Consider the following 18,286-nt stretch of genomic DNA (forward strand, 5'->3'; position numbering starts at 1 on the left):
GAGAGAGAGAGAGAGAGAGGCTAAAAGGAGGAAACGGAGGGAGGGAGATGAGGAGGGAGGGAGGGACTGGCCATGATGGCACACACCTGTAATCCCAGAACCTGAGAGGCAGAGACAGATGGATCTCTTGTGAATTTAAGGCTAGCCTGGTCTACATAATGAGTTCAGTCCTGCCAGGGCTATAGAGAGAGACCCTGTCTCCAAAAACCCAAAACATCTAGAATAACTGTCTTATGTGGCCCTTAACCAGCTTTGAAGACATAAAGAGGACTTTTCCCACCAATTGATGTCACAATAGCTACTTTGTGTTTGGCCTGTTTGTGTTTTTGCTTCTGTAACATTTGTGGATCCTCCTCCTGGCCTCTCCTCCGTTTCCCCTCAGTTTCTGAGTGTGCTGGGCCTTGGGTAGCCTGGTCCTGATCATCATGCACTGGGGCTGCAGAGAGCTGGTTCCCTTGTGCACTGGGTGGGATGCTGGGCACTGGGGAGGGTGGGACTCAGGCAGGATGGAAAATGCCCCCTCCTCGAGATCCCGAGAACACCCAGAGAGCAGACTAGTCCTGCATCAAAGGTGTGAGGACCGTGGCTTTCCATTCCCTGGATACAGCACATTCAGCCATGTAATTCGTGTTTTGTTAGTAAAGGTACAAAATCGTCAGTACTGGGAGTGTTACAATTCTGTGTTTTTCTCCAGCGATCCTTTGATTGGAAGGATGTTAAGGAAGTGCCTAATGTTGCACCCAGAGGTAGATCAGAAAACAGCTGTTTCCTCCTCTGCTCAGCTCCCAGTCATGTTGGTCTCCTTAGCCTCTTCACAGCCCTGGGGCTGCACTGCTGTTGATTTCAGTGATGGGTCCACCCCATTCACTAGGGCAATAGGTGTGGGAGGTTTCCCATTACTCCCAAACATTCCTTCCTATTGAGTTTGAGTGTGGCTATTGGAAGGTTAAGACAGTGGGTTGCATATCTTTGAATCTTGTGTTTTGTAAAATCTAAAACTGTAGGTATCATCTGACCATGCTGTTCCCAAGTCTGTACAACTAACTATTGATTTTGTTAAACATTATGTTATGTTAGGTTTTGTTTACTGTATTAAGGTCGGCAAACTGTGTTGTCTTTATTTTTATTTTTACTTATTTATTCTCAGCTCTTAAGGTACTTAAACCGTTAAAACTTGTCTATGCAGATTTAGCATTATTTCCTCGGGTGGACTTTACCACAGTGGAAGAGATATTAGTATATAACACCCCCTGCTTCTGGAGGTGACATTCATACCAGAAAGACAAACAACAGTCATACAAAAGATAGAAATAATTTACACCATCTTAGAAAATAATAAGTAGATCGAAGAGTGACTGACACAGAGCAACTGTGCTTTGGAGGTGGTCCACAGAACGGTTAACAAGGTGGTCCACGGGATACTTAGGAAAATGATCCACAGAACTGTTAGCAAGGTGATCCACTGGATACTTAGGAAGGTGATCCACAGAACTTAGCAAGATGATCCACGGGATACTTAGGAAGGTGGTCCACAGGACTGTTAGGAAGGTGGTTTTTATTAGAGAAGAGATGTGAAGGGACATTGTCTGGGGATATCTAGGGTATAGTCTTCTCAGCAGAAGCACCTGTAAACAGAGCCAGAGGAAGACCTGAGCCAGGTAATGGGAACTAGGTGCTCAACCCCAGGTCTTGCTGTGAAGTTAGACTAGGGAGGTTTCCCAGAGAATTCTGGCTCAAAACTTTCATTTCACATTTACAAAATCAGATAGTTTAGAATGGGAGTTGAAATCTGACTTTGTTTTCAACAATTTTCAGTTGATTTTCTAAATATGAATCAGTGGTTAAGAGAACTGGCTGTTCTTCCCTAGGACCCAGGTTCTATTCCCAGCACCCACATGATGGCCTAGAGCTGTCTGAAACTCAGGTTCCACGGAATCTGATGCCCCAGCACACTGGTGGTGCATAAATGTACGTGTAGGCAAAACATCCATGCACATAAAATGAAAATAGATATTTCTTGTTTTATTTTTAAAGTGTAACTGAGAAAAGCAGGTTCCTTGAAACAATAATTTGCTTCCTTGAAATGTCAGATCTCAAGGAAAACCCAGTAGTAGCTATCAGGGTGGTGACGTGAAAGGGTGCTGAGAAGTCAGAGCTGGGTGAAGCTGATGCTGTGTGTGCATAACCTTTGCTGTATGGCAAGCCCTAACGCTAAGGAAAGTACGGAGTCTTGATTGACTTCATACTTTTCTGTGTGCATAAAGTGAAATAGCCTTTGTTATAAAAATGGAGCTGCTTCTCAGAAGAGAGTTTGCTGTTGGTGAGTTTTCCTGTTGGCTGTTCTTGGTGCCTGGTTGTCCCTGAAGATCTGGAGGTCAGAACTAGATGCACAGAAAAACATGTATGCAGCAAGGATCTGCTTGTGCAACACACATCTGTTGTGCAAAGAAGTAGAATAAAGCTAAAGAATCTCCTGCATGGACCTCCTCATTCATTCATTCATTCACTGACCGTTCTGCAGATTGTTACTGACCAGAGGAGACCCTTGACAGATACACTCAGTTCTAACTTTGAGCTCATAGGAACTCCACTCACTGTGGAAGAGCAGAGGGAAGATTGGCAGTCTAGCCTCTGGGAGGCAGGCTGGATGGTTTCAGGGTAGACAGGGTGCCACTTCCCCTGTGCGTTGGGTTCACGTGCCTCATAGCACTTTCCCGTTGTTTTCGCAGCAAACCAAAGAGAGAGTGAAGCTATTGATACAGCTGGCCGATGGCTTTTGTGAAAAAGGGCATGCCCATGCAGCAGAGATAAAAAAATGTGTGACCGCGGTGGATAAGAGGTATAGAGACTTCTCTCTGCGCATGGAGAAGTACCGGACCTCTTTGGAGAAAGCCCTGGGGATTTCTTCAGATTCCAACAAATCGGTGAATTGCTTTGTACACCCTTGGACAATTCGTGGTCTTGGTCCCATGCCGTCTCAGCTGCTCTCGTTAACTGGCTTCATTGACTCTCATTCCACAGAGCAAAAGCCTTCAGCTGGACATCATTCCTGCCAGCATCCCTGGGTCAGAGGTCAAGCTTCGGGACGCTGCTCACGAACTCAATGAAGAGAAACGGAAATCTGCCCGCAGGAAAGAGTAAGCCAGCATTGCCTGAAGGGAGTGTCAGCCAGCCTGCAGACAGGCTACTGGGCAAGCGTGGCAGTCAAGTGTCTGCTGAGATTTCACTTCTCTGAGAGCTGGCTTCTTATCACATGACTCGGTGTCTTGTCCTGTTTTCTCTGTGCCTTCCTTTCCTAGGTTGGCAAATTGCTTGCTAACAGTGGTAGAGAAAACTGACAACTCAGATGTAGGTATTTAAAAAGTTTGTAAGCTATGCTTACTAACTAAAGATCTCCCTACTTCCACTGAGTTCCCGCTCTGCCCGGGGACATTTGGCAGTGTAAGGAGAGATTTGGTTATCATTCTGTGGGAACTGGGAGGGAACAGTGTATCTGGAATCCAGAGGGTATGGACTGAGGAAGGCACTAAGTCAAGCCACAGTCCACAGTGGAGCTGGGCAGCCTGGGTGTCGCCATAGGCGCTCTGGTCGAGTGTTTTCAAATATCTTGGAATTAGTAGATGGCTGTCGTTCTGTCTGTTCTTGATTTACCTCCCTCAAGCCTTTACCTTAGGTATAATACTTCTAGGCTCTCCATTTATTTAATAAATCTCTATAAAATAGATGACAATAAAGAGTCATAAGTATATAGCTTAACTGAGCTGAACAATTTTTTGTTCATTTCAAGGTTCATAATGGCTGAGCTAATTCAGACTGAAAAGGCTTATGTGAGAGACCTTCGCGAGTGCATGGATGTAAGTCTTCTCCTTGTTCATTCAGACTGAGTTTCAGCTTGCTGTTTTATTACTCTGTTGCTGGTTATCGGAATAGTGACAGTGTAGCGTCCATGTTCCCTGTGTTCTGTGGTGTTCCAGGAGTGTGTTGGCTCACTGCAGAGATGACACAGCACTAAACCTCTCATTCACTTGTCACATGGATAGCCTGGCTCACATTCTTTGTGTAGAGAATAGCAGCTTCAAAGAAATGTGCCTGACTGTATGGCGCCTGGTACTCGGGCGCACCCTGCTTGGTTTTGTTATTTTGTTTTGTATTTTTACCTTGTGACAGATTTCGTTCCAATTTTGAAGCTGGGAATAAGCTAAAGACCTATAATAAATCTTCCCAAGTGTTAACAGCAACTATAAAAAGAGACGTTTTTCATGTTTGCTCAGAGGGACCACTCTTACAAACACTCCTAGGCTCCGGGTCCCTGTTTATAGGCTGTTGGAGTGGCTGCTTCTTGAAAGTTGGAGTTGATTTTTTTTTTATCCCTTTGCTTCCTTCTTGGGCAGACCTACTTGTGGGAAATGACCAGCGGGGTGGAGGAGATCCCCCCAGGCATTGTCAACAAAGAACTCATCATCTTTGGCAACATGCAGGAAATCTACGAGTTCCACAACAAGTAAGTGGGCTTCACTTGGTTGAGGGAGACTGCGGTGATACTCCATTACGAAAAAAGATTTACAGCTGAATTTAGCAGAGTTCAGTGATTCTGTTGAAATTCGGCCTGAGCCAGTCAGCTGTGCATATTTCAATTTCTTCTACTTTGAAACATGGAATGTCGTGTTTTTCATTGCGTTCACGTCACTGTAGTGAGACCAGGTGGTGGGCCTCCTGTGGACCAGCCTCTCCCCACGCCCCCTCCTGACTCTCCCAGCCCCCAGTATCCACTGTTTACTCTGGATTCCTAGGAGGTGACCTTTCTAGGCTCTGCTTGTGAGTGAGACCTTAGTATTTTCTTCCAGCTGCCTAACACTAGTGTCTTCCTCGAGGAGACTGCTGGTGTGAAGTTTCTGTTAGGAAAGATTTGAACACCAAAAGGACTGCTTCAAGTTAGAGTAACTTACCCTAGTCAGGAGCTACAAATTTTGTTAAACCTTAAAATGCAGAGGACACAGAAGTTTTCCAACTCTGGCGTATCTTACTAGTAAAATGATCACGACACCTTCATAACAACCTCTTTCTCCTCTACAGCATCTTCCTAAAGGAACTGGAGAAGTACGAGCAGCTGCCAGAGGATGTGGGACACTGCTTTGTCACCTGGGTAAAGAGCCCCCACTACCCGTTCTCTCTCACATGGTGGGAAGAAGCAGGGAGGGTTCTGTACACTTCTTGGTTGCTGTCTTCTTCTGCTTCCTTGGCACCTGGAAAAGTACACCTTCCCTCCCAGAGAGAGATTCCCGTGGGTCCCACTGGGATACGTTCTTATTGGTCATACTGATGGCTTGAACTAGAACATTAAGCCAAGCCTCTGGTTGATGTTGGGGTTTGTCCTGCATGAGGGCCCGGTATGCTCAGGGAAGAGGCTCTTGCCCAGACGAGGCCTCTTAGTGCAGTGGCTTTTCTTCTAAAACAGTTTCTCCTGTGGAAGCTTCTATTTCCTTAGTCCAGAGAAGTTATCTTCCATATCAAAGGCTTTTACGTTGTGACTTGTGGTTGAGAGAATATACCGAAATAAAATGTTCCTTTTGTTTTCTTCCTTTTCTTTTCTCTCTCTCTCTCTCTCTCTCTCTCTCTCTCCCTCTCCCTCTCCCTCTCCCTCTCCCTCTCTTTCTCTTTTTTTTGTTATAGGCAGACAAGTTTCAGATGTACGTCACATACTGCAAAAATAAGCCTGATTCTACTCAGCTAATACTAGAACATGCAGGGTCCTATTTTGATGTAAGTATCCGATTACTAAAGTGCCATGAGAATGTCCAAGCTGAATTCACTACCAGTGAAGTGTAACTTTTACCACACTGCTAGGATAATATTTTATTTTCATCTCTCATGTTTATACTGGAGTATTCTTTTATGTTTTATTACATTGTATTTAGTGTGTGTGTGTGCATGCGCGTGTATGCGCGTATGTGTGCTCATATGCATGTAGCTTAGAGGACAACTTTCAGGAGTTGGTTCTTTCCTTCCACTGTGTGGCTGGCTCCTGGAGATGAAACTTGGGTCGTCAGGCCCTGTAGCAGGTGCCTTTACCCATGAGCCATCTCACCAGCCCCTATTTTGAGATTTCTTATATGTGCTTCTGCTTAGAATGCATCTATTGTATTAGAAATCATATATGTATAAGACATTTCAGTCTTTAATATAGACATACTTGTAACTATCCCTTATATATTACCATTAATTTTATATGCAAGAGTATACATAAAAGATATAAACTTACTAATCTCATGTATTTCTGAAAGTGACCTAGCAGGAAAGTCCTAGCAATTTGACTACCAGGTCAAGTAGACGTCCGTCAATTGTATGCTTGAGTAGGCTTAGCATGGGGGTCCTCTGCTTTTCAAAGATGGTGCAGAGATATTGTTTCTGTAAAGGGCGAGGGATACAATATTATTAAATGTATTTTGGGTTTCAGAACTAGTCAGATATGTGGCAGATTGTCACTGGCAGAAGTTACTGAGTGCTGTGTACCTGTGGTGACAAGGCCAGGAAGTAGTGGGATGACCCTGTTGTGCTCAGGGAGGACTCAGTGTATAGTGAAGCCTTGCCCGGCCTAATGCTGTGATTGTTGTAGTATTTCACATGCAGCTACAGTCTAGAAAGCCTAAGCAGAGAGAGCATGTGCGCAGCCACAACTTTAAAACAAAACAAACAAACCCTGTTGGGCTAACAAGATGGCTCATAAGTAAGGCACTCGACCATACGGGCCACAAGATGGAAGAAGAAACCAACCTCATGAGTGTCCTCTGGCCTCCACACAGGGGCCCTCAGATAGAGAAATACAGAATAACTTCTGAAAACCCTGTGTGTTTAAGCATTCAGGAATAAAGGAAGTTATACCTACCTGACCGATAACATGTCTTTGCTGTCCATTGCAGGATTACTTTGACTTTTTTTTTTGGTTTTTCGAGACAGGGTTTCTCTGTAGCTTTGGTGCCCATCCCGGAACTAGCTCTTGTAAACCAGGCTGTCCTCGGACTCCCAGAGATCCACCTGCCTCTGCCTCCCGAGTGCTGGGATTAAAGGCATGCACCACCACCGCTCGGCCTACTTTGACTTTTTTTTGTTGTTGTTGTTTTTTTCAAGACAGGGTTTCTCTGTGGTTTTGGAGCCTGCCCTGGAAGTAGCTCTGTAGACCAGGCTGGTCTCGAACTCACAGAGCCTACTTTGACTTTTAAAGAGGTTTTGGTTATAATGTCCTCCATTCTTTGGACATCTTACTCCCTTCGATTATCCTTTTCTCCAGAACAAGCATTTCAGAACACCTGTCATGTGTTTTACTCTAGCTAGCTGGTGAGCACTGTGAAGTGCTGGTTGGCATTCCTGCCTTCTCTGAGGAACCTGACACAATAGCCTCAGATTTGTAAGCACAGTGATCGCAAGATGCACAGTAGAAAAGAACACACTAGACACACTGTGGCTCGGCATACTGCATCCCCCTTTCTGCTCTGTGCTCTGCCGTCCTCCCATGTGACCTGGAGAAGTGTATGCTGGGGTTCTGACAGCCCTCCAAGAAAGAAGAGCTTATTTCAGCAGGCTCAGACACTGGTCATGGATTTGGATCATGCACTTGTCACTGATGTGATAATGTTGCCATTTGTTAATAGTTTGACCCTATGATAAGGCTTTTCCGTTTCTGTTTTTATTTAAATGTAGGAGATACAGCAGCGGCACGGGTTAGCCAATTCCATCTCTTCCTACCTGATTAAACCTGTTCAGCGAATAACAAAGTATCAGCTCCTTTTAAAGGTATGTATGAAGCCTCTTCAGTCTGCAAAGTCTCCTGAGGACTTATGTATTTGAAATATTACTGAGTGACTTGATTGATGACCATCCCTACAGAAATCTGTAGCTGCTATGAGCATAAAGTCAGCCAGAAGGCAAAATTTAATTTGTTTATATCCAGATAATTTCCCCTTTGCCTGCTAATTCTATAAAAGTGCTTTGTCTTTAAGTTTGTCTCTTAGTGCCCTCAGAATCAAAGGCTTTGTTCTCACCCTATGTTTCCACTAAGATTGTGCTATTTCTAAATCTTACCTCATTTCCCCAAAAAGTTCCACTTGGGAGCAGTAGTAGACTACATCAGACCTTCTAGGTGGGAAAGCAGTTTCCACAGGCAGGAGCTGAAGCGCTCTGTACTCTCAAGGAGTTTCTGTCCCGCTCCATAGAGCGTAAATATCTGACCACAAATGAAGGCACCTGTCAGGGATGAGTTCCTCTGGCACAGTGGTCCCCAGCCTTCCTAATTGCTGTAACCTTTTAAGATACTTCCTCATCTTGTGGTGACCCTAACCATAAAATTATTACTGCTTTATAACTGTAATTTTGCTACTGTTAAGAATTCTATGTAGATATTTTTGGAGATAGAGGTTTGCCAAAGGAATCTCAACTCAGAACCTGAGAACCACTGCCCTAGACCCTCCAAGCTTACTGCTGACCATACTGCTGTGTCCCTCCTGTACACGGCACATACAAGATTGCTGTCACTTTGACTAATGATAGTCATGATACCCATTAGGGTGTAAGCATGCTTTCCCTGCTGTCCTCCCCACATGGCAGCTGATGGTTTTTCAAGTAGGAAGTGGAATTGCACACATAGATGCCCACAGGAGGGTATGGCTCGTCTGTAGAGTCCCCGTAAGCACTCTGCACTGAGAATGGGTGGACTGTGGTGTGTTGCTGTTCTGATGCAGGGTCCAGCTAGATATTGACATTGTGCAGTTATGTGGTCAGGGGCAGGTGGAGTCTGCCATGACTTACTTCACAAACCGATAGCATTCTATTTTCTCATTTTGGAGATACCGTGTTTGACTGATATATCAATGGCAACCAGCTCTGTCTTCCTCCACTGTCCTCGTTAGGTAGTTGCCTGTTGAGTAACTCGCTTTTTAATAAGAAAAATTCCCAGTTGGGTAGTTTATTTCTTGAATGCTCTGTGTTTTCATGGATTTCTGCCATCTGCTAGGCTGCTGCTGGCAGAGCATCTTTGCAATCCTTTGCTATTTCACGGTGTTGCTCTTTCCCAGGAGCTGCTCACGTGCTGTGAGGAAGGAAAGGGGGAGATTAAAGATGGCCTCGAGGTGATGCTCAGCGTTCCAAAGCGAGCCAACGATGCCATGCACCTGAGCATGCTGGAAGGTAACAGGTGCACCCTGCCCCTAACGTGCAGTGACATCATCTCCATGATGCTCTGTATACAGGGATCATCATCTTTCTTGACTCGGGAACAGCCATGCCATTCCACACGCCAGGAGCTCTTTGTGTCACCTATCTCTTATTTAATGCCATCTGACTTTCCTGACACCTGTTAGAGAGGCGTAAGCAGTAGATGGAGACATTGAGAACCAAGGTTATAGGGGTCTTGTTTCCCCATTTCCTTATCAGTTGCTAGATGCTTGTACAAAGCAGACATCTTGTGAAGCAAGTGAATTAGTGTGTGACATGATGAACAGAAATGAGGCTGATGTGTCAAGCAGGTATTATAGCCAGTCCACTTTGCACTGATACTTCTATTTAATAAAGTTGCTGCTGTGTGGTCAAGGTTAGCACTGCAATGGGCCTTTCCCTAACGCTTGTGCTAGTTTATATTATTTTATTGATAAGAAATTTATTAATTAGAACACGAGTGCCAGTATGTAGCAGAAACTCAGATAAGGCAACACAGATTTTTCTTCCTCTGCTGTCAGATTTATGACTGACTTCTTCATGATATCTCCAAAGGGAAGGAGCGTCTTCTGGCCTGTTTCTCTCCGTCCTGTGTATTTCCTACTTGTCCTGGAAAGCTGCAGGGCCACAATAACTTTCCGCCTCACAGGAAGTAGGGAAACATGTGGGTAGGGAACCCACCCAGCGGTATGCATTTATTTTCTCTCTTCTCTGAGTTGAGGTGCCTAGTTCTTCCTAGCCGCGAAGGGACTGGTGAGTGAGCAGCTTACAGTGTCCCTAGAGGGCGTGCCTGCTCTAAAGAAGAGACCAAAAGGGAGGCAGTGAGCAGCTTCTGCCCCAGGGGCCGCTTTGCTAAGTCCTGGACTTGGCCACAGTGTTGCCAGGTCCAGGCTGATTCAAGTGCAGAGTATTTCAGACTCACAGAAGACGGCTTAGTGACATTGTGTCCACTAGACTAGGACCTGAGCAGAGGGTCTCAGGGACATCCAGGCCAAAGAGGTAAAGAATCAGACAGGAATGTAGGTTGTGGTGTGGAGTTAGACCAGACCTCAGGTGACCTAAGCCAATAGAAAGGAGTAGAAAGGAAAGAATAAGGCTGCGAGAATCCCCAGAAATGTCTTGAACTTGAGAAAATACACACACAGTGTACTTTAGGAGGAGTTCTTCGTCAGGGGCCCATTGTGAAGAACATGGAATACAGGACTGGAAACAAGCGAGGGCATTTACAGTGAAACGAAGACTGATGCTTCCTTCTGATCACGCTTGCTCTCCCTTTGAGCTGAATTGCTTTTATTTTGTGTTGTAGGGTTTGATGAAAACATCGAGTCTCAGGGAGAACTCATCCTGCAGGAATCCTTCCAAGTGTGGGATCCCAAAACCTTAATCCGGAAGGGCCGAGAGCGGCATCTCTTCCTCTTTGAGATGTCCTTAGTGTTTAGTAAAGAAGTGAAAGACTCCAGTGGGAGGAGCAAGTACCTCTACAAAAGCAAGTTGTTTGTAAGTATAGGCACCCAGCGCCCCAGTCTATGAGCCATGCGGCTGCGTCCTTCTTGTGGGGAGAGAGAATTCCTATTTGGTGCCTTTAGTTGCCTTTCAAACTACTCTAAAATGGGAATCTGGATTTGTGAAGTTTTTTTATCTTCTTCAGTTATGTTCTCTGCAACCTACATCCACTAGAGGGCATGCCGGTACTGGGAGTAGATGAAGTCCGTATTATCTGGGTGCCCTAAGCAAGCACTCATATCATTTAAATTATTTTTTTAAGTCATAAACATCAAAATGTATGCAGGCTGCCTGACTGGGTGGACTCACTACCGATTTATAATAATGAAGAGTTGATTTCTTTTTCATTAGAAATTAATTTATGAAAAGTAAATATATGAATAAATTTGAAACTTTTATAATAGAAAAATATCATTATTAGAGTCAAAAATTATGAGTAAAAATAATGTTTGAAAGATTCCCCAGCCATACCCATGCAGAGACCAATGTTAGTGTTTCTCTGGGGAAAGGAGCCTGCCTGGAACCATTGCATTCCTATTCCACACTAGCCAGTCTATGGCTGTGCACAACCGAATGCCTGCCCGCTGAAGTCTCAAGCCAGGACAAACTCTGGTTCCCTGCACTTTGACCTTTCTTAAGGCCACTGCTCAGAGAGCTGCCAGCACAGAACTGCTGGATGGAGGGCATGAGATGGTGACATGAAGGGGAGCAGAGTGACATCGAGTCATCTTCACGTCAGGTCCCTTTAGAACGGTTTAGACGTCCGACACTGTAATGACTTAACATTGCCCATTTGGAGCTCTCTGTAGATCAGGCAAACCCCCAGAAGAATAGAGATTTCTGAATGTGGAAGTTTTCTTAATAATAATCTGGAATCTGCAAGTTTCTGCTAATGGGTTTTATTCCACCGTCTTTGGCTGGTACCCTGGCCGTGACTGTCATTTGGATCTCGCTGTTGCTTTCCATCAGTTAGGTCACACTCCAGCTGGAAATGGAAAAGGACAATCTTGCCCAGGTAGTGATTTTATGGCTGCCTTAAATCTACCCTTGGAAGCAAGCTTGTGTGCTTTAGAAATTGATACGTTTTAGCTTCATTTATATTTTAAAGCTTGCGATTCCTGCAGAGGCCGCCTTTGGAGGGTGAGTGATGAGTCACTTCCAATGCTGGAGAAAGATCGGGTGGATTGGGTCATGGGGGAGGATGCTGTGTTCCGCATATGTCCCCAGATGGGCTGTTATCTCTTGGTATTACTATTCATGATGAAATACTCAAAGTTAATGTTGCAGATGAAATCCGAAGATTTTAGTCCTTTTTGCTCTCTGTCAAGGTGTGTCACTGGTCAGAGTGGATCAGGGGAACTCCTAGGAACTGGGAGAAGCCCGTGCTTGTTTAGAAGCTTGGGCTTTTTCTTCAGCATGTTCTGCTTATTCATGGCAGTGTCCAGAAGTGCTCAAAGCTGTCAAAGGCAAACGCCGTCAGTGTGTTCTACTGGTAGCTTTCCTCCTCCCCACGAAGGCAGTGGTTCTCAGCGTCCCTAATGCTGTTCCTCATGGCGTGCTGACCCCAACCATAAGATTGGTTTTCATTGCTACTTCATAACTGTAATTTTGCTATTGTTATAGATCATAATGTAAGTATATGTTTTCCAATAGTCTTAGGTGACCCCCAAGTGGTCACAACCCACAGGTTGAGAACCACTGAGTTAAGGGATTATGACCATCAGCAAGCAAAGGCTGTTCTTGTCTATACTCTGATCCTACTAAAATTGTACTGTTGTCTAATTATCTAACTGCTTTTTTGTCCAGACCTCAGAGTTGGGTGTCACAGAACATGTTGAAGGAGACCCTTGCAAGTTTGCCCTGTGGGTGGGGAGAACACCAACGTCAGACAATAAGATTGTCCTTAAGGTATGTGAATTTAGAGTGGGGTTGCTATGTGGACATTTACTGTAGTGATAATGTGCTGTTTTTCTTGTTAATGTACAGATTCCGTGTCATTGTATTTGACTTTTTTGCACTCTAATGGGATTGATGAAACAGAAACACAGAGAGAGAGTTTTAATTTAAACTCTCTTTTGGCTATACTAACTTTTCCTAGGAACTGCAAGGAACTCTAAAGGTGTCTCATGTACTAACCTCATCTATATTTTAGAAAATACAGATGTAACTATATTCTTGATCTGTCTGAAAAATACGATAAAGTAGTTTTGGGATGCTTTGGGAAATGTAGCTCACAATTTTTAGGCTGTTGAGGAGCCGGAGTGTGGTGAGACAGTGGTGTATCTCTGGCTCTTAGGTTGCTACATCTCTTCCATGTCTTTCAATCTCAATTTGGTATTTCTGGAAGCTGAGTTTCATCCACCGACCATTCTTCCTCAGCTGAGTCTGTTGGCCACCATGGAAACCACTCTGTTTCTCAGATCTTTTTTCACATGTTCACAGTGGATTGTTTCAGTGACTGTGTGCCCCGCCTGGTGGACTCTTCATTTCGTACTGACATAAATCCCCACAAAATATGAAGTGCACCAGCAAATAGATTTTAGATAACTAAGTTGCTCTATAATTTAAACTTGTTAAAATATATTCAAGACTAAAATTTTCAAAGATTTTTAGAGACGTTCAGATAAAACCTTTTGCCTTCCCAGGAGGGCAAAACGGAAGTGACATGTGCTTTGGCTCTGGCTTGTCGGGGTGGTGAAAGTGGTACTGCAGTGAGGATGGAGATGTCGGTGACCACGCTGTTGGTAGTAGAGATGGTGGGGAGGATGCTGCAGTGAGGATGGAGATGTCGGTGACCACGCTGTTGGTAGTAGAGGTGGTGGGGAGGATGCTGCTTATGCCGGTGACAATAAAGATGGAGACAGTGGTGTCGATTGCAGTGAGGGTCTTGGCAGGGGTGTAGATGCTCAAAGTCTGTAAGGTACTTAATGGTGATGGCCACGGAGGTGATAACGATAGTGGAAATCACGAGTTAGACCTAGGGTTCTAACGCAGAATGACTGTCTCTATTTTCATAGTCGGGAAAGAAAACGGTATCCCTAGATCCTTACACAGCATGAGGTTGTTGTGAAGGTGATATGTTACCCCTTATCTTAACTGAATGGTCCCTCTTGTGTGACACCAGAGCTCTCCATTGACGTAATGATCCTTTTGCGGGGGAGTTTTCTTTATTTCTGAAGCATGGTTACAGGTGTCCTCGGTTGTCTGCAAACTACACTGAATGTTCCTCTCTGGTCCTTCTTGTTTACTCTACACGTTTGTCAGCATGTACATTCCCATAGACCTGGTGTTTTCAAGGTTCTTCCGTTATTGTTTTTCATTAGCACTGTAGGTAACTGAAGGAAAGTTAGCATGGTTAATGTAAAATGGGAACTGTCAGCTTCAGTGTCTTCTCGGTGTAGACTTCAGTTTTGTGCTTCCCAAAGCAAGATTGTGGGTGCAAGGTGCAGCTGCCTTCCCTCCTCACATCTGTGCCCCACTGACAAGTGCTTCAGCCACTCATGACCATTGTTTATGTCTGAGGAGGGGAATTTTTTTCAGACAGAAATTAGAAAAGTTATTAGTGCCAGCAGAGGGCTGCTCCATGCATTCGTAGGACGCTGCTCTCTGAGCACTTGCCTTCTATCCTCCTGAGATTGTTATGGGACTGTGGTAGGCCCACAGGGGATTGGCCGTGTGTGACTTTGTGGCCTTGAGCACATTTCCAGCAAACACACCCTGCACAGCTCCTTTGTGGAGTAACGGGGGGGGGGGGGGGAGTAGGATGTGTACTCTGGGACATCTCAGTGGCAGTGCAAGAGGCCAGCCACAGTCACCCATCAGGGGGCTCATTCACATCCCTTCTGATTGGTTCCTGGACCCAGACCAAAACATAGTGTATGTTTCAGTGGCCTTGTTGAGGTTTCAGATTAGGAGTGGATCTGTCTTCATAACCTCCCAGGGCCTCTCAACAAGTCTTGGGACTGAAGAATAATGATGGATTTCCAGAATAGCAAGATACCTGTAATCATTTATAAAAAAAATGGTTTTAATGAAAATATATAAAATTAGAGTCTTCTGCTTGATTTTCAATTAAACTGAGTTGTGTCTGCTTTTCTGTGAGAAGTTCTCAGTTGGGAAGCAGGGGAGACCTGCATGTGCTGGGCATAGGCGGGAAGGACACCACCTCCTGATGCTCTCCCACCTGCACAGGCGTCCAGTATTGAGAACAAGCAGGACTGGATAAAGCACATCCGCGAGGTGATCCAGGAGAGGACTGTGCACCTGAGGGGAGCCCTGAAGGAGCCCATCCACATCCCGAAAACCGCGCCAGCAGCGAGGCAGAAGGGAAGGAGGTAAGTACGTGGCAGTTTCGTGGGAGTGTTCACCTGCTGGGGAGGGACAGCTGCGCAGGGAACCAGGGAACAGGCCACCACCATTTGTCCTAAACACTTGGAGCACCTGTGATTTAGATAAACTGTGCTTTGTCAAGACTCCACTGGCTGGAAGTAAACAGAAAACCATGTAGAAATCCCTCTTTTCCCCATCCTACCCAAGGTATCAAAACAATAGTTTTCTACATTTCTCAAATGGAAATGAACCTGGGTTAGGGTGTTAACTTTGTTGAGAATTCAGTAAGAAGATGTTAGGCGCTTAACCATTTTGCCAAACCCAAAAGCCACACTCTAAAATAGGATGGCTTGGGGCTGCAAAGATGAGACTATGGCTCTGGCAGAGGACCTGGGTTCTGTTCCCAGGTAGTCACATGGTGGCTTACAGTCATCTGTAACTCCAGTTCCTGGTGCTCTGATGCCTTCTGATCTCTGTGGGCACCAGGCATGCACATGGTGCTCATACATACATGCAGGCAGAGGACTTACACACAGAATAAAATAAACAAGTCTGACACAGAACAAGCACAATGGTTTGCCATTGTAGGAGCTGGTCCTAGGAAGGATTGCAGTCTAACGTTGATTTCTTTCAGCTGTGTTGGGAGCTGAGTGTTTCTGTGTTCCACTAGGGATGGAGAGGACCTGGACAGCCAAGGGGATGGCAGCAGTCAACCTGATACAATTTCCATCGCTTCCCGGACATCTCAGAACACACTGGACAGTGATAAGGTGAGCTGCCACCAGCACTGCCCCCTTTGGTCGAGGTCTGGTGGTTTAGTGTTTTAAAGACAAGTGCTAGGTGCCAGTAGTGGGTCAGGCTTCCATGGCAGAGCAGAGACTTGGAGGTTAAAGTGTGAGACTCATGCTAGAAACTCAGAAGAAATCTTTCCAACTCTCCCTGTCCACCCCTCTCAGTCAGTCACAGGAGTTTATGTCAGAGTCTTGAAGCCTTTGCATTTTATTCATAAACCAAAAAAAAATCTATCATTTAAAATAAAATTTTACCCAATCCCCATATGTAAATGTAGAGTTTTGTCTGAGACGTGGACGCTACTATCCTCCATGATGGGCCCTGAAGTTTCCTCTTAGAATTTGTGGTACACAGAACACAGAAAGTTCTAGAACACTGGATTGGACCTTTGACAGTCGTGACCACTGATGGAAAGGGCAGATCTGGCTGTTGTCCCAGGCATTTCTACAGGCCCCAGACATGTCAGAATTGGTCTTGGGGTTTCTGTTGCTATGAAGCAACACCATAGCCAGGGCAGCTCTTACACAGGCAGACATTTCACGGGGCTGGCGTACACTTCAGAGGCTCGGCCCATTATTGTCACGGCAGTTGGCATGGCAGCGTACAGCAGACGCGGTGCTGGAGAAGGAGCTGAGAGTTCTGCGTCTTGATCTGTAGACAGCAGAAGCAGCTGTGTGCCACACTGAGCATGTTGCTTGAGCATAGGAGACATGAAATCCCACCCCCACGGTGACATACTTCCTCCAACAAGACCACACCTGTTCCAGCCAAGCCACCCCTCCTAATAATGCCTCTCTCTACTAGGGCCATCTTCTTTCAAAGCAGCACATGATTCTATATAGATGAACACAATAAAGTAGTCCCACACTAGCTCAGAATTGATTACAATAAAGGATTCTTTATCTAGGGGTAGACTCACAGATCAACAGTCCTCTGCACGAGCAGGGAACAGGAACCGAATCCAGCAGCCGAGAGAGTGAGCACATGGGCATGTTTTTCACATCTGTTTTTATAGTACATGTGGTCACGCCCATGTACTGTGGGTGAAGGAGTTCCCGCAGCAATTCTTCCTGTAGAATCCAAAGACCTGCAGAACAAACTGACAGTCAGTACAACTTGGGAGGCCTGGGTTTGTGTGGTAGACAGAAAATGAAAAAGACCTATGTCAAAGCCAGTAAACATGTATCTTGAAAAAAAAAACCAATATATAAGCATTTCCTTTCAACCATGTCAGTTTTCAGTTTCTCACTCCCCAGTACAGTCTGGTTCATTACGGTGTGATAACCATGAGACTTGGACTCTCCAAATCCCCTGGTAGTCAGAGGCAGCCGTGTCCAAGCCTCCCCTGTTTTCAGAAGGCCAATGCCAGGTGACTGTTTCGGATAGAGCATTAAACAGATGTTGGGTATGTCTCTCTGGGATTTGAGGGTTCATTTTGTAGTTTCCAGGACAGAAGGAAATAGATGTAAAATACTGCTCTGCTGAGTGACCCATTTCTAGAAGCCTTCCAGTGTGCATCATTGCATTTTATCATTCTGCTTCCTGAGTCTACTGGATGGCAAATGCTTAGAGTACCTCGTGTAGCAGGACTAGAGCACACAATGTGTCTTTGGTTGAGTTCAGGGTAGCTTATTAGTCAGATCAGCAGGCAGTTAGCCACTGTGGCAGCAGCAGGAAATAAGACGGATGGCTTGGTCAGCCATTTGCTGAAGAACTTGCATTAGAAATTTTGTTAGAAAATACCGATTGTTTGAGGATTTTGCTTTTTGTGAGAATTGAGGGGGTTAGCTTGTCAGTTTTTATGGGACCGTCACTAGAAGGAAAGACAGACCAAATAGTTGCCAAGTATGACAGATAGCCATTTACATCCAGGAAACCTGACTGGCCCTTGGAGAATTGCCCCCGCATTCTTCCAAGATGTACTTTCATGGATCAACTCTAGATTTACTGTAGACATCAGCTTTAATGTTCATGAGAAATAAATCTGTGGAATGAAATTACCCATGAGATGAACGTAGTGTTTCCTCCTGGAAGGCTGGTAAAGGCTTTTCTGGAGGTTGGCCCAGGAAGCAAGATCCATTGCATTTTGGGGTACTTAGGTAAATGGGGAACCATGACTATAGAAATGCCCTCCCATCCCAGAACAGGCTCTTCATTCAGTGATAGGTTTGCACATTGCCTCACCCCTAGCACAGCCCTGGCTCCGGAGGCATGTCTGTTCCAACATGATAGGGATTTGTGAGCTCGGAGTAAAGAGGATTCTGGAGTGACTTGCTTTGTGAGAATGAGTAGTTACTACCATCGTATAGGTTTATAGTAGTTGCTTGTGTGGCCTTGAAGAGGTCTACTTAGGACGTTGGAATTTACTAGACCTCCCTTTAAATATTTTAGCACTGAAGGTGATGAACCAATTTCCATTCTCTTCATCCAGTGGTGTCATCACTAAAGCCATAACTAG

General features: G+C 45.1%; 1 protein-coding gene across 5 annotated transcripts in view; it reads left to right on the forward strand.

The window, feature by feature from the left end:
* The window catches only part of Trio (trio Rho guanine nucleotide exchange factor), a 289,908-nt gene that overhangs the window by 185,917 nt on the left and 85,705 nt on the right, over positions 1–18,286 (forward strand). For all 5 annotated transcript variants that reach the window (XM_075975805.1, XM_075975801.1, XM_075975802.1 and 2 more), the window contains exons 22-33: positions 2,730–2,924; positions 3,022–3,137; positions 3,788–3,854; positions 4,392–4,501; positions 5,074–5,143; positions 5,671–5,760; positions 7,696–7,788; positions 9,066–9,177; positions 10,511–10,701; positions 12,514–12,615; positions 14,899–15,041; positions 15,707–15,806. In XM_075975805.1, the coding sequence (XP_075831920.1) occupies positions 2,730–2,924; positions 3,022–3,137; positions 3,788–3,854; positions 4,392–4,501; positions 5,074–5,143; positions 5,671–5,760; positions 7,696–7,788; positions 9,066–9,177; positions 10,511–10,701; positions 12,514–12,615; positions 14,899–15,041; positions 15,707–15,806 (1,389 nt within the window). The remainder of the gene's footprint in view (positions 1–2,729; positions 2,925–3,021; positions 3,138–3,787; positions 3,855–4,391; positions 4,502–5,073; positions 5,144–5,670; positions 5,761–7,695; positions 7,789–9,065; positions 9,178–10,510; positions 10,702–12,513; positions 12,616–14,898; positions 15,042–15,706; positions 15,807–18,286) is intronic.

This window comes from Microtus pennsylvanicus, chromosome 6 (genome assembly GCF_037038515.1).
Source record: "Microtus pennsylvanicus isolate mMicPen1 chromosome 6, mMicPen1.hap1, whole genome shotgun sequence".
NCBI classification, from domain to species: domain Eukaryota; kingdom Metazoa; phylum Chordata; class Mammalia; order Rodentia; family Cricetidae; genus Microtus; species Microtus pennsylvanicus.